This window comes from Cherax quadricarinatus, chromosome 43 (genome assembly GCF_038502225.1).
Source record: "Cherax quadricarinatus isolate ZL_2023a chromosome 43, ASM3850222v1, whole genome shotgun sequence".
NCBI classification, from domain to species: Eukaryota; Metazoa; Arthropoda; class Malacostraca; order Decapoda; family Parastacidae; genus Cherax; species Cherax quadricarinatus.
Genome location: NC_091334.1, coordinates 24,552,845 through 24,568,172, shown reverse-complemented (window position 1 = coordinate 24,568,172; position 15,328 = coordinate 24,552,845). Strand labels below are relative to the sequence as shown.

Here is a 15,328-nt window from a genome sequence, read left to right as displayed (position 1 = left end):
TAATAATTTATATAAGTGGTTTAACAATCTAGCCATCCAAGTGCTTCTCACCCAGGATGATTAAAGACATCATACATCTGAACAAAATTCTTTTTTCACTATCCAAGGATTGCTTGTCTGACTTAATAGAAACTGCTCGGTGGCTGCTTCCTTTCAAGTAGCACCCAGGGTACTTGCAATACCTTAGGTATGCCACTGTATACACATTACATCCAGGTTCCTTTCATTTTTTTAATCTATATTATGCAAAGTAAGATAAGCAGAGAGTATATAAACACTGGGAAGGTCCCTCTCCTGGACAGGTACAGTTCATGGCTGCCATCTCAATTTGTGTATAAACATTGTCTCCAGCAGTCTCACATTTGGGCACAGGTGATGCAGATGATATGAAAACTCAGCAAGTATTGACTGGAATGCAGGAATCAACTAATTTAATAATAAACAGATTTCAGAATTATATGGGACACATGTATGGACCAATGAGATGAGAGAGGTGGGACAGGGAGGCAGGGCAGGAAGCTAGGTCTTCCCCACAAAGACAATGGACTGACACACACAGGCTGCCCACAAGCCCACTAGATGGAGGGGAAAAATCCTGCAGTTTAAGGGTTATGATGACCCTACAACATCTCAGGTTATCAACATTGTTGGGTTAAGAGTTGTGACAACCCAAGGGTCATTGCGTCCATCTCCCTGCTGTTAAATTAGCTACCAGAATGCTTTTGCAAATATAAACTATCATTATTAATTACCATAGTTATGATAATTATGATAATCTTCTTGCAGACCAAGATGGCAATACACCAGTACTTACAGAAGGAAGGTTTTGTCAATGTTGATACTCCAGTGTTGACAACCAACGACTGTGAGGGCGGCGGTGAAGTCTTCACTGTTCAGGTACTGTAAGGGTGGCAGTGAAGTCTTCACTGTTCAGGTACTGTAAGGGTGGCAGTGAAGTCTTCACTGTTCAGGTACTGTGAGGGTGGCAGTGAAGTCTTCACTGTTCAGGTACTGTGAGGGTGGCAGTGAAGTTTTCACTGTTCAGGTACTGTGAGGGTGGCAGTGAAGTCTTCACTGTTGAGCCACCCACCAACCACCACCCTGGGTAGTGCTTCTCACTTTATACTGATGGAAATAATAATAGTGATAATCTGGCTCTGGTAAAAGTACTATTTGAGGGTAATTAGCCTATGTAATGGGTTAACCTGTGTAATGGGTTAATTAACCAGTGTAATGGTATAATTAACCTGTGTAATGGGATAATTAACCTGTGTAATGGGTTAATTAACCTGTGTAATGGGATAACCTGTGTAATGGGATAATTAACCTGTGTAATGGGATAATTAACCTGTATAATGGGTTAATTAACCTGTGTAATGGGATAATTAACCTGTGTAATGGGATAACCTGTGTAATGGGATAATTAACCTGTGTAATGGGGTAATTAACCTGTGTAATGGGGTAATTAACATGTGTAATGGGGTAATTAACTTGTGTAATGGGATAATTAAACTGTGTAATGGGATAATTAACCTATATAATGGGATAATTAACCTGTGTAATGAGATAATTAACCTGTATAATGGGATAATTAGCCTGTGTAATGGGATAATTAACCTGTGTAACCTTGCACTGCCCAGATCTCCAAATTAATATTTCTCATTGTCGAATTTAAAAAAAAAAAAAAAAAAAAATCATCTGAAATGGTCGATAATGTTTTTCTGAAGTTTTTTTTTTTTAACACGTTGTCCATCTCCCACTGAGACAGGTGACCCAAAGACGAAAGAAACATTTTCTTCATCATTCCCACATAATCACTGTCTTTGCAGAGGTGCCCAGATGTGACAGTTTAGATGTCACTCCAAACAGCCAGTATCCCAAACCCCTCCTTTAAGTACAGGCATTGTACTTCCCACCTCCAGGACTCCAGTCTGGCTAACCAGTTTACCTCAATTCCTTCACAAAATATTACCCTGCTCACACTCTAACAACTCATCAGGTTCCAAAAACTATTTGTCTCCATTCACTTTTATCTCATATGCTTACACATGCCTGCTGCATGTCTAGGCCCCTTGCACACTAAACCTTTTTTTCCCTCTCCCCCTCCCTCCATCCTTTCTTAGGATGACCCCTACCCCTCCTCCACTCCACTACAAATTTATACACACTCCAAGTCAACCTATTTTGCTCCATCCTATCTAAATGACCAAACCACCTGAATAACCCCTCTTCAGCCCTCTGAATAATACTTTAAGTCCAAACCTCCTTGTAATTTCCACAATATGAATTCTCTGCATAATATTTACATCACACATTGCCCTTAGACATGACATCTCCACTGCCTCCAACCTCCTCCTTGCTGCAGCTTTTACAACCCGTGTTTTACACAGTGTTTGTCTCTGTGGATAATGTTCTTTGTCTCCTCAGTACACCACTCACCTTTTTTTCTTCACCAATTCTATGGTTAACTTTTTTTTCTTTACCGAACTCGTTTGATACCCTCATCACCTTACTCTTATCTATGCAACCCTCATCACCTTACTCTTATCTATGCTCACCTTCAACTTTCTTCCTTGACACACACTCCCAAACTCATCCAATAACCTTTGCAACTTCTCTTTAGAATCTCCCAAAAGCACTGTATCATCAGCAAAAAGTAACTGTGTCAACTCCCCTTTTGTATTTGATTCCCCTTAATTTAATCCCACCCCTCTCCCCAACACCCTGGCTTTTACTTCTTTTACAACCCCATCTATAAATTTATTAAACAAGCATGGTGACATTACACATCCTTGTCTAAGACCTACTTTTACTGGAAAGTAATCTTTCTCTCTCCTACACTCACTAACCTGAGCCTCACTATCCTCATAAAAACTCTTTACAGCATTTAGTAAATTACTAAATATTCCATACACTTGCAACATCTGTCACATTGCTCACCTATCCACCCTGCCATATGTCTTTCTGAAGATAATGACACCAAAAGTACAAAATTCGATGGAAAACTTACAGAATTATGCAGGCACAAAGTTGGTGGTCTTGGTGCAGTTTACACACCAACAATTTTGCCCACTTTGAGTCCTATTTTAAGTCAGTTCCATTGTTCCAGTTGACCAAATACTTAGCTATTTCATTAGTATGCTTTCTGTTCTATTGATTTGGCACAAAAATCCATCCATTCAACTAATTTAGTTACACTATAAAGTTATAATAATAACAATATCTTTATTTTTACAAGTACTTGTACAAGGTATACAAACCTAGCTGACATCAGTGACATACTACTATATAGAAAGCCGCTTGTTTTGCAGAGCATTTCGAGTAAATTAGGTCAGTTTTATCCCAGGATGCAACCCACACTAATTGAATAACACCCAGGTACCCATTTTACTGATGGAGAACATAGACAAGTGGTGTAAGGAAACATGCCCAATGTTTCTACCCTGACCGGAAATTGAACCCGGACACTCGCCGTGTGAAGCAAGAAGTTTAGCCACCAGGCCACAGGGCCTGGTAAATTTGGCCAGCTTTATACAAAATTAAAAGAAAATACCAATTTAAAAATGTGGTCCATAATAAACAATGTAGGCATTGCTGGCACTAAAAATTTTCCTCTGTTTATTAGCCACTTCAATTGGCCTCTCCTGTATTATGTTTGTAAGGGTCAATGTAACATTGTAAAGGTCACTTATGACCATCTTGGTGTGCTGATTGTAGACTTAACTGATGGCATTTATCTTAGCATCTCAGCAGCAGCAGTGGTGATGGCAGCAGTAATGAAAGCAACACCAGCAACAGCAGCAGTAGTGTCGGCACTGCCAGCAGCAGTAGTGTCGGCACTGCCAGCAGCAGTAGTGTCAGCACTGCCAGCAGCAGCAGTGTCAGCACTACCAGCAGCAGCAGTGCCAGCAGTGATGCATCAAAGATGACCAATTACTTTGGACGTAGGACCCATCTGACAGTCTCTGGCCAACTGCATCTCGAAGCCCTCGCCTGGTGAGATTATTATTATTATTGTTGAAGCAGTGTGACTTACTTCCATTGTGATGTAAGATGACTAACACCCAGGTATCTATTTACTGCTAGGTGAATAGTGACAGCAGGTGTAAGGTGACTAAAACCCAGGTACCTACTTACTACCAAGACAGCAGTATCATGGTGTAAGTAATAAATCTAGCAGGTTACTGGGATTTACCATTTTTATGGTGTTGAAGATGCTCTTTTGTTTCCCCAAAATAAGTCTCGGAAATTTACCCAGCGATTTGGAAGCTAAAGGTTACATAAGAACATAAGAAGGAGCACTACAGCAGGACCATTGGCCCATGCTAGACAGGTCCAAGTCACACACACATTGCTCAGTGACCTCAACCTAAGCCCAGAGAAGTTTTTTGATACTAAACAGCAATCTGAGCCCCTGTATATGACCCAATAATGAATTGTGTAAATTGTATTGTATAAAATAATGAATAAAAAAACTGTAAAACTTTGTTGGCACTCAGCAGTGGTAGACTAAGGTAAACCAGACGATGGCGTGGGATGCTCTGCAGGTAGTATCACTATCTTACTGCCACTGCCCACAATATTTTGAAAAATAATTTTTATATTCTGATAATTACAATTTATAGTACTTCTTATCATTTCATAACCAATCTTTTTTCTGACACTAATATTAGGTACTGAAATTATACTCAAATTGTCACAAACACACTGACAGGTGGACATTACACCTGCCTTGGTCATTTACTATTGTCTAGGAATATATACAAAGAATTTATAAGTCCCAGCAATATTTTGGATACACGGGAGTATAGAAGAAGAAGGAGGAAGAAGGAAGGAGAAGGATGATAGAAGAAGGAAGAAGAAAGAAAGAGAAGGATGACAGAAGAAGAAGGAAGAAGAAAGAAGTTCCCTTGAAGCATGATGTCAGTGACAATCATCCGGAGGGCAGAGATAAGATGAGATAAGGGATGGCATTTGATGGGTACCTGTGAGGGTGCAGAGATAAGATGAGATAAGGGATGACATTTGATGAGCATTGGCATCTCTGTCTCTGCTTATCTGTCTCTGTCTTGTCTGTCTGCTTGTCTCTCTGTCTCAGAGAGAGCCACTCTGAACCAACAGGTATTCTTATGCATTATATCTACAAGCACAGTATAGCACTTTGGATTTTTTAGGTTATCCTAGGTAATTTACACTATGTATAATTGTATTTATGTGTACCTGTGAGACAGAGATAAGAAGAGATAGGCAGAGACAGATAGATAGAGGCAGATAGAGACAGATAGACAGAGACAGATAGAGACAGAGATAGAGACAGACAGAGATAGACAGACAGACAGAGACAGATAGACCCTAAACTTGGGGTCAACATCACTTTCCTCTTAACCCTTAAATGGTCCAAACGTATATATATGTTTTTTCAACATCTGAAAGTATGTAAAAAAATGTAGATCTTTTTTGTTTTACATTTGAAAACGTGTAAAAAAAACTTTTATCTACATTTTTTTTTTTTGTTATATTTGAAAATATGTAAAAGAAAGTAGATCCACTTTTGTAGCTACGAATTTGAACGTCGATCTGTTTGGACCGTTTAAGTGTTAAAAGGGGAGTGTTAATATGACATTACATCAGTGAATCCCTGGTGTTTGCTCTAGCTGGTGCTCATTTTAACTGGTGCTCCCACAAGGTACTAAGTGGTCCCAGATTATTTTAATATGGTGCACACTGAGTGTTATGACCCATTCTATGCTGACCAGGCATCTCAGGCCAATTGTGCCAAATTTGGAGGCAGGAAAAATAAAACGTATAGAGTATATATGTTTAGGGCACTAGCGGTAAGAACGTATATATACATTTGGACTGTTTACGGGTTAATAGGGTCAAGTCAACCCTTGTTGGTTTATTACTCGGTTTTGATTGTAATAATAATAATAATAATAATGAGTCATCACAAGTGGAATTCCACAAGGATCAGTTTTAGGTCTCTTGTTGGTTATAATTTACATTAACGACCTTGATGAAGGAATTATGATCAACACCAGTAAATTATCTGATGACAATATGATTAAGAACCTTGAACCTTCATTGTCTTGAGATTATTATTATTATAATCAAAAAGAAGTGCTAAACCACATGGGCTATACAGCCATTGTCTAGAGAGACATAGAACGACTAAGAACCTTGAACCTTCATTGTCTTGAGAGACATAGAACGACTAAGAACCTTGAACCTTCATTGTCTTGAGAGACATAGAACGACTAAGAACCTTGAACCTTCATTGTCTAGAGAGACATAGAATGACTAAGAACCTTGAACCTTCATTGTCTTGAGAGACATAGAACGACTAAGAACCTTGAACCTTCATTGTCTAGAGAGACATAGAACGACTAAGAACCTTGAACCTTCATTGTCTTGAGAGACATAGAACGACTAAGAACCTTGAACCTTCATTGTCTTGAGAGACATAGAACGACTAAGAACCTTGAACCTTCATTGTCTAGAGAGACATAGAACGACTAAGAACCTTGAACCTTCATTGTCTTGAGAGACATAGAACGACTAAGAACCTTGAACCTTCATTGTCTAGAGAGACATAGAATGACTAAGAACCTTGAACCTTCATTGTCTTGAGAGACATAGAACGACTAAGAACCTTGAACCTTCATTGTCTTGAGAGACATAGAACGACTAAGAACCTTGAACCTTCACTGTCTTGAGAGACATTGAACGACTAAGAGCCTTGAACCTTCACTGTCTCTGGAGACAGAATAAGAGGAAACATCATTGATGTATACAAGTGGATGATAGACATAAACAAAGGTGATATAAATAAGGTACTGAGAATGTTAAACCAAGAAAGAACTCAAAATAACAGATTTAAAATTAGAATTTAGAAAGGATGTAGGCAAGTCCTGACTTTCAGAGTTGTCAACGAGCGCAACAATCTACCAAGTAGGGTACTAGAAGCTCAAACCTTGGGCAGCTTGAAAAATAAGTTAGACAAATATACGAGTGTGAAGGTCTAGGTTTAATAAGGATCATAGATATTGAAGATAACTGTTTGTATATCTTTGAGTATAGATTGTGCAGATATGTGGGTGACAGTGGTTGGTTTTGAGAAAGACCTGCCTAGTGTGGGCCAGTAGGCCTACAGTATTGTTCCTTCATTCTTATATTCTTTTGTAGTATAGGCCAGTAGGCCTACTTCAGTAAGTTTATTTAGGCACAGGTACATAAAAGTACAATTATCATACATAGTGTAAATTACCTTTTGACTCTAAAGTGAACAATGACGTAAAGGATGAAAATCCTCTGTAAATGTTACAGTAGGAGTAAAAATGCTATGTAAATGTGAGATTATTGTTGTTTACAGCGGACTGTGGAAGGTGTACACCATCAACCCGGCGTTCCGAGCAGAGAACGCCAACACTCGCAGACACTTGGCTGAGTTCTGGATGGTGGAAGTTGAGGAGGCCTTTGTGTCCAGTGATGACCACCAGGAAGGAGGTGGTGGCAGTGGCGGCGGAGGTGGTGGAGGTGACAGCGGAGGTGGAAGTGGAGGTGGCAGTGGCCTACACTCCTTGATGGACAGACTCGAGGCTCTGGTCAAGACATCAATCCAGAGTGTGATTGATGCTCGACCAGACGACATCGCGGCACACTGGAGCAAGAATACTGCCACTCAGGTAAGTGGGAATACTGCCATTCAGTTGAGTAGGAGTACTGGCATTCAGGTAAGAATACTGCCACTCAGGTAAGAATACTGCCACTCAGGTAAGAATACTGCCACTCAGGTAAGAATACTGCCACTCAGGTAAGTAAGAATACTGCCACTCAGGTGAGTAGGAATACTGCCACTCACGTAAGTAAGAATACTGTCACTCAGGTGAGTAGGGATACTGTCACTCAGGTAAGAATACTGCCACTCATGTAAGAATACTGCCACTCAGGTAAGAATACTGCCACTCAGGTAAGAATACTGCCACTCAGGTAAGAATACTGCCACTCAGGTAAGTAAGAATACTGCCACTCAGGTGAGTAGGAATACTGTCACTCAGGTAAGTAAGAATACTGCTACTCAGGTAAGTAAGAATACTGCCACTCAGGTAAGAATATTGCCACTCAGGTAAGAATACTGCCACTCAGGTAAGTAAGAATACTGTCACTCAGGTAAGTAAGAATACTGTCACTCAGGTAAGAATATTGCCACTTGGGTAAGAATACTGCCACTCAGGTAAGAATATTGCCACTCAGGTAAGAATACTGCCACTCAGGTAAGAATACTGCCACTCAGGTAAGTAAGAATACTGCCACTCAGGTGAGTAGGAATACTGCCACTCAGGTAAGTAAGAATACTGTCACTCAGGTAAGAATATTGCCACTTGGGTAAGAATACTGCCACTCAGGTAAGAATACTGCCACTCATGTAGTAATACTGCCACTCAAGTTATAATATTGCCACTCAGGTTATAATACTGCTAGTTGTCAAAATCAAAGTTATTTCTTAAACACTGAGATCACAAAGTATTAGCTGAGCCTACAGAATAAACACCAATATTTTATACCTTTAACTAGGAGGAAGTTAAGAGCCCTTGAGTAGCATCAGTGAGCCTATATACACTAGGCCTGTTACAGTAATAATTTGTTTCAGGAGAGAGTTATGAGAGCACTGGACCGACCCTTCACACGCTTGTCCTACACTGAAGCACTCACCATACTTGAAGAACAGAGTGCCTCAGTGCAGGGGAGTGCCTCAGTCCAGAGTGCTTCAGTGCAGGGGAGTGCCTCAGTGTTTGGCAGTGACCTCTCACGGGACCAGGAACTGAGGTTAACTAGGCACCTGGGTGACACCCCGGTCATCCTCACTCACTTCCCTGCTGAAACTAAACCTTTCTACATGTGTCACTGTCACCACGACCCCAAGCTGGTGAGTTAAACAAACATTTGTACTCTACTTCACGAGGTCGTTAAGACTACATATTACCTGTACACCACTAGTCAAGAACACAAGAATGATAGAACACTGCAGTAAGCCTACTGCCCAATACTAAGCAAGTCCTTCTTAAATCCAAACCTTTTAATTGAAATATTTATCCAACAAATTCACAAAGTTGCCCAGAACTTAAGCTTAAGTAACTACTAAGTCAAGCTGGGCTGGTCCCAGTTAAACCCGATCCCTCTCATGTATTCGTCTAACTTTTAAAGCTGCCCCAAGGTTTGAGCCTCTAGTAGCCTACTTGGTACATTGTTTTGCTCATCAATGCTCTGAAAGCCAGACCTTACTTATGTTCTTTCTAAATCAAATTATATTTCTCAAGTTGGCTTATTAAAAGTTCACATAATATCTGCTATAATTCATCCTGATAATTTGTGAAGTTAGGCCTATTGGGCAGTAATCTGACTGGTAATGACTTATCTGTGTGTGTAAAAATAGGAATTTCAGAAGTACCTTGCTTAAAGGTGCCTCGCTAATACAGCACTTTTCAATTATATTCACATTTATTATTTTTGGCAGTGAGGCGCACATTAGGTGAGTGGCGGCAGTTTGTTAGTGGCGCTCAGTCTCCTTACAACACTTGTGCATTTTGTCCCACTGTTGTATTCTGGTAATTTTCAAAATTTTTAAAACCAACACTTTTCTGGCATCCCTCAAGCAAGCAAGGATTACACCAGTACACAAAGGTGGTGACCCAACAGATGTCAACAATTATCAGTCAGTATCAAACTTGCCTTTACTTTCCAAAATCTCTGAGAAACTCATACACAAAAGATTATACTTCTTCATAACATCAAAAAGCATCCTCAACCCCTGCCAGTTTGGTTTCTGGAGAAACAGAAGCACAAATGATGCAATATTAAAAATGCAAGACCTACTTTACACAGCACTGGAAAAAAATGAATACTCACTTGGACCTTTATCGACCTTAAGAAAGCTGTTGATACAGTAGATCACAGCATCCTACTCCTCAGGCTTGATCATTACAGTATAAGAGGCCATGCACTTGCATTTATCAAGTCCTACCTCACTAATAGAAAGCAATATGTGTCTGTCAGTGACACAACCTCCTCAGCAAGACTCCTGGACACTGGTGTACCACAAGGTAGCATTCTTGGCCCCCCTCCTTTTCCTTTTATACATCAATGATCTTCCAAGCGTATCACAACTTAGGCCTATTCTCTTGCTGATGAGACGACTTTCATCTCCCACCCAAATCTAGCCTCACTTAACACTATTGTTAATGAAGAACTCGCAAAAATAGCAACCTGATTGACTGTCAATAAACTTACACTTAATATTGACAAAACATTATGTTTGGGAGTAGAGCAAGTGAGGACCAACTAAACATTATGCTTAACAATACCCTTATTGCTAAACATAATGAGGGAAAATTCCTGAGTCTTCACCTTGATAGCAACCTGAAATTCAACACCCATATCCAACACACAATAAAAGTTCCTAAAACAGTTGTCATCCTCTCAAAGATACATTACTATGTACCACAAACACCACTACTTACACTATGTTACTATGTACCACAAACACCACTACTTGCACTATATGTTACTATGTACCACAAACACCACTACTTACATTATACTATTCACTGATCTACCAGTATCTCAACTATGCTATTTGTGCCTGGGGTTCTACAACAGAAAACCACCTAAAATCATTAATACACAAAAAGCCGCAGTGTGAATTATTACACAATCCATTGCTCAACAACCCCCCTTCCCCCAACTCTTCAAAGACATAAACCTACTGACTATACAAAACATTCACTCATACTATTGTACAACCTACATTTACAGAACAATCAATTCTAATATAAATCCCGACCTGAAACACTTTCTTAACAGTTGCAACAGGACTCATAGACACAACACTAGGCACAAGAGCCTCTGACATAAAATGGCCCAAAATCTGGAAAACTCTGCTAGAAATCTCCAGAACCACTGGTTCAGCATTTTTAAAACTACACTTAAAAAACACTTTATCTCCTTAACTTATCCCAGCCCATCATAAATACTACACATGTAAAAACTGTACATGCATTTGCTCAATATCATGAACATAGGTAAAACTTTGAGTCAGTATATACACCTACCATCCGACTTACGACCGAGTTCGGTTCCGAGAAACCGGTTGTAAGTCGAAACGGACGTAAGTCGAACTTTACTACTGAATATCAACATATCATTTTTGTAATGACTTTATTTTATTGTTTTATTTTGGTATTTCATGTTTTACTTTACTTTTTATGCTGTTAGTACTGTATTTTATACTGTAAGGTTTAGGATAAACACTGTGTACAACACAAACACTTGTTTATTTCCCAGAAATTTGGCATAAAAAACACGGTCGTAAGTCGAGTCGTCGTATGTCGAGCAGGTCGTAAGTCGGATGGTAGGTGTACTTATTCTCAATATCTGTACTCACCTCAGATGTTAAGCACAAGTCTTATTAAGGCCATATAACATGACTTAATAGAATACTCAGTTCTCTTGTATTCATTGTAACTCGTTGAATGACCATATGTCACCATGGTTGTTTAATTGGGATTTCTTAAGCTGAGTTGATGAGGTTATGCTGTTTGTGGAGACACTGGTGTCTGTTACTAAGATAAGATTTTAGGTATGCAAGGGTATGTCCATAAGTATAAGCAATGGAAGTCCTGAGGTTATACTACAGCTCTACACTTCATTAGTAAGGCTTCACTTAGATTATGCAGCTCAGTTTTGGTCTCCATATTATAGAATGGATATAAAGGAGGGGTGTTAATGTTGCAGTTTTATAACTGTAGTGTCAAGCACCCCTCTGGCAAGACAGTGATGGAATGAATGATGATGAAAGTTTTTCTTTTTCAGGCCACCTTCCCTTGGCGGCCACTCTGCCTTGGTGGGAATCGGCCGATGTGTTAATAAAAAAAAATAGATTTGTTAGCAAACATTCAGCAAAGAATGACAAATAATACATAGAATAAGAAATGTTCCTTATGAAGAAAGATTGTAATCCCTCAAAATTACATTCTGTTGTAAGATGAATGAGAGGGAGACATGATTGAAGTGTATAAGTGGAAGATGGGTATTAATAGAGGTATAAAGTCTGGAGGATATCCTTCCAAGAGAGAACCCGTAATAATAGATTCAGATGGGATAAGTTTAGATTTAGAAAGGATATAGGAAAGTATTGGTTTGAATATAGAGTAGCTGACGAGGGAGAACAGTCTACCTAGTAGGGTTATTGCAGCTAAAACCTTGGGTAGCTTCAAATTTAGGTTGCATAAATACATGAGTGAGAAGGGTTGGATTTAAATGGGATGTGCACAGGAGTTAAAAGGGTTATCAAAGTTTATTGCTTGGGTAGCATTGAAAATGGGTTGGGCAGATATTTTTGTTAGTGAGTTGGATAGGACAAGGACCTGCCAAGTATGGGCCAATAGGCCTGTTGCAGTGTTCATTCTTATGTTTTTTATTATAATAATCAAAATTCAGTGCTAAACCACCAGGGTTATGTTCTAGTTTAACCCTTTGACTGTCGCAACCCCCAATCCTGAGGTGTCTCCTGGTGTCGCAAAATCTGAAAAAAAAAAAAACTTTCTTATGAAATGATAGAGAATCTTTTCCCGATTGTAATGACACCAAAAAAACGAAATTTGATGGAAAACTGACGGAATTATGCCCTCGCGAAGTTAGCGACCTCGGCGCTGTTTACAAATTGGCGATTTCGCCCACTTTGAGCCCTATTTTCGGCTAATTCCATTGTTCCAGTTGCCCAAACTCATAGCTATTTCTTTAGAACTCCATTTTTTTCTATCGATTGAGTACAAGAAACTGCCCATTTACCGATTTCAACTACCTAATAATGTGGTCAGAAATTTGCAATTTGGCCAATTTCACGAAAACTAAAAAATATGACAATTTCAAAATAAGGTCCAGAATGAACAATGCAGACATTCCTGGCTCTAAAATAACATTTTCTTTGTTCATCAGTCATGTCTCCAGGCCCCTCTGATATTACTCTTGCTTTCTATTTTGAATTTTTATTCAAACAAAAAATAGAAGACTTACTATTATGCAGACTACTGCAATACTGTAATAATTGTATAAATAACATCAACCCATTCATGACTGCACATTAGAATGGCTAGTTGGACATTTATTGGACAATGACATCATTTGTTTACTTTTGAACATTGGCAAAAATCAAACATTTCCTCTACTTTGAGCTCCATTTCTAGGTTCTTTTTATAGAATAATCAATCAAAATCACATCTATTTCTATAATATGTTTTCCATTCTATCAAATGAGACCAAGAAAACGAGAATACAACCATAAATACTATACGAAAATAGACCACAAAGTCGGCATTTTAATTAAAAAAAACGGTCAGTTTTTTTTTTCTCATTATGCACTACGTGCTCCAGGATTTTTTTTATATGGTGCACACTGACCACACAGACCCATTCTCTCACATGTGGGCCTATCAGCTTTCTCCTGCTTGATTTGAAGCCGCTAGAATTTATGAGTATATATACGTCAAACACGGTACCTCGTAAGACGTATATATACGGCCGCGACAGTCAAAGGGTTAAGTTGCAGGATATTTTTGTCTACTTAATTGAATACTTTCTCTAGGTCATTGAAGACTCCCAGAGGATATTAATTTTTTTCAAGTGCTGCATAAAGCAGTTCAAGCATTTGTATGACTGCATCATTCATAATTTTTTTTTCTGCCTAAACCCAAGTTGGCAGAGTTTGTCTAAGTTCAGTGGGATGGTGTATCACTCTGACCCCAGGACTGGCAGAGTTTGTCTAAGTTCAGTGGGATTGTGTATCACTCTGACCCCAGGGCTGGCAGAGTTTGTCTAAGTTCAGTGGGATGGTGTATCACTCTGACCCCACGGTTAGCAGTTTGTCTAAGTTCAGTGGGATGGTGTATCACTCTGACCCCACGGCTGGCAGAGTTTGTCTAAGTTCAGTGGGATGGTGTATCACTCTGACCCCATGGTTGGCAGACTTTGTCTAAGTTCAGAGGGATGGTGTATCACTCTGACCCCAGGACTGGCAGAGTTTGTCTAAGTTCAGTGGAATGGTGTATCACTCTGACCCCACGGCTGGCAGAGTTTGTCTAAGTTCAGTGGGATGGTGTGTCACTCTGACCCCACAGCTGGCAGAGTTTGTCTAAGTTCAGTGGGATGGTGTGTCACTCTGACCCCACAGCTGGCAGAGTTTGTCTAAGTTCAGTGGGATGGTGTATCACTCTGACCCCAGGACTGGCAGAGTTTGTCTAAGTTCAGTGGGATCGTGTATCACTCTGACCCCAGGACTGGCAGAGTTTGTCTAAGTTCAGTGGGATGGTGTATCACTCTGACCCCACGGCTGGCAGAGTTTGTCTAAGTTCAGTGGAATGGTGTATCACTCTGACCCCACGGCTGGCAGAGTTTGTCTAAGTTCAGTGGGATGGTGTATCACTCTGACCCCATGGTTGGCAGAGTTTGTCTAAGTTCAGTGGGATGGTGTATCACTCTGACCCCATGACTGGCAGAGTTTGTCTAAGTTCAGTGGGATGGTGTGTCACTCTGACCTCACGGCTGGCAGAGTTTGTCTAAGTTCAGTGGGATGGTGTATCACTCTGACCCCACGGCTGGCAGAGTTTGTCTAAGTTCAGTGGGATGGTGTATCATTCTGGCCCTAGGACTGGCAGAGTTTGTCTAAGTTCAGTGGGATGGTGTGTCACTCTGACCCCACGGCTGGCAGACTTTGTCTAAGTTCAGAGGGATGGTGTATCACTCTGACCCCAGGACTGGCAGAGTTTGTCTAAGTTCAGTGGGATGGTGTATCACTCTGACCCCACGGCTGGCAGAGTTTGTCTAAGTTCAGTGGGATGGTGTGTCACTCTGACCCCACAGCTGGCAGAGTTTGTCTAAGTTCAGTGGGATGGTGTATCACTCTGACCCCACGGCTGGCAGAGTTTGTCTAAGTTCAGTGGGATGGTGTATCACTCTGACCCCATGGTTGGCAGAGTTTGTCTAAGTTCAGTGGGATGGTGTATCACTCTGACCCCATGGTTGGCAGAGTTTGTCTAAGTTCAGTGGGATGGTGTATCACTCTGACCCCATGGCTGGCAGAGTTTGTCTAAGTTCAGTGGGATGGTGTATCACTCTGACCCCATGGTTGGCAGAGTTTGTCTAAGTTCAGTGGGATGGTGTATCACTCTGACCCCATGGTTGGCAGAGTTTGCCTAAGTTCAGTGGGATGGTGTATCACTCTGACCCCATGGCTGGCAGAGTTTGTCTAAGTTCAGTGGGATGGTGTGTCACTCTG

The 15,328-nt window shown here is 40.3% G+C and overlaps 1 protein-coding gene across 2 annotated transcripts in view; it reads left to right on the top strand.

The window, feature by feature from the left end:
- Positions 1-15,328, top strand: part of AsnRS-m (asparagine--tRNA ligase, mitochondrial) — an 83,798-nt gene that overhangs the window by 61,009 nt on the left and 7,461 nt on the right. For both annotated transcript variants that reach the window (XM_070093740.1, XM_070093739.1), the window contains 4 exons: positions 787-897; positions 3,743-3,996; positions 7,373-7,685; positions 8,651-8,926. In XM_070093740.1, the coding sequence (XP_069949841.1) occupies positions 787-897; positions 3,743-3,996; positions 7,373-7,685; positions 8,651-8,926 (954 nt within the window). The remainder of the gene's footprint in view (positions 1-786; positions 898-3,742; positions 3,997-7,372; positions 7,686-8,650; positions 8,927-15,328) is intronic.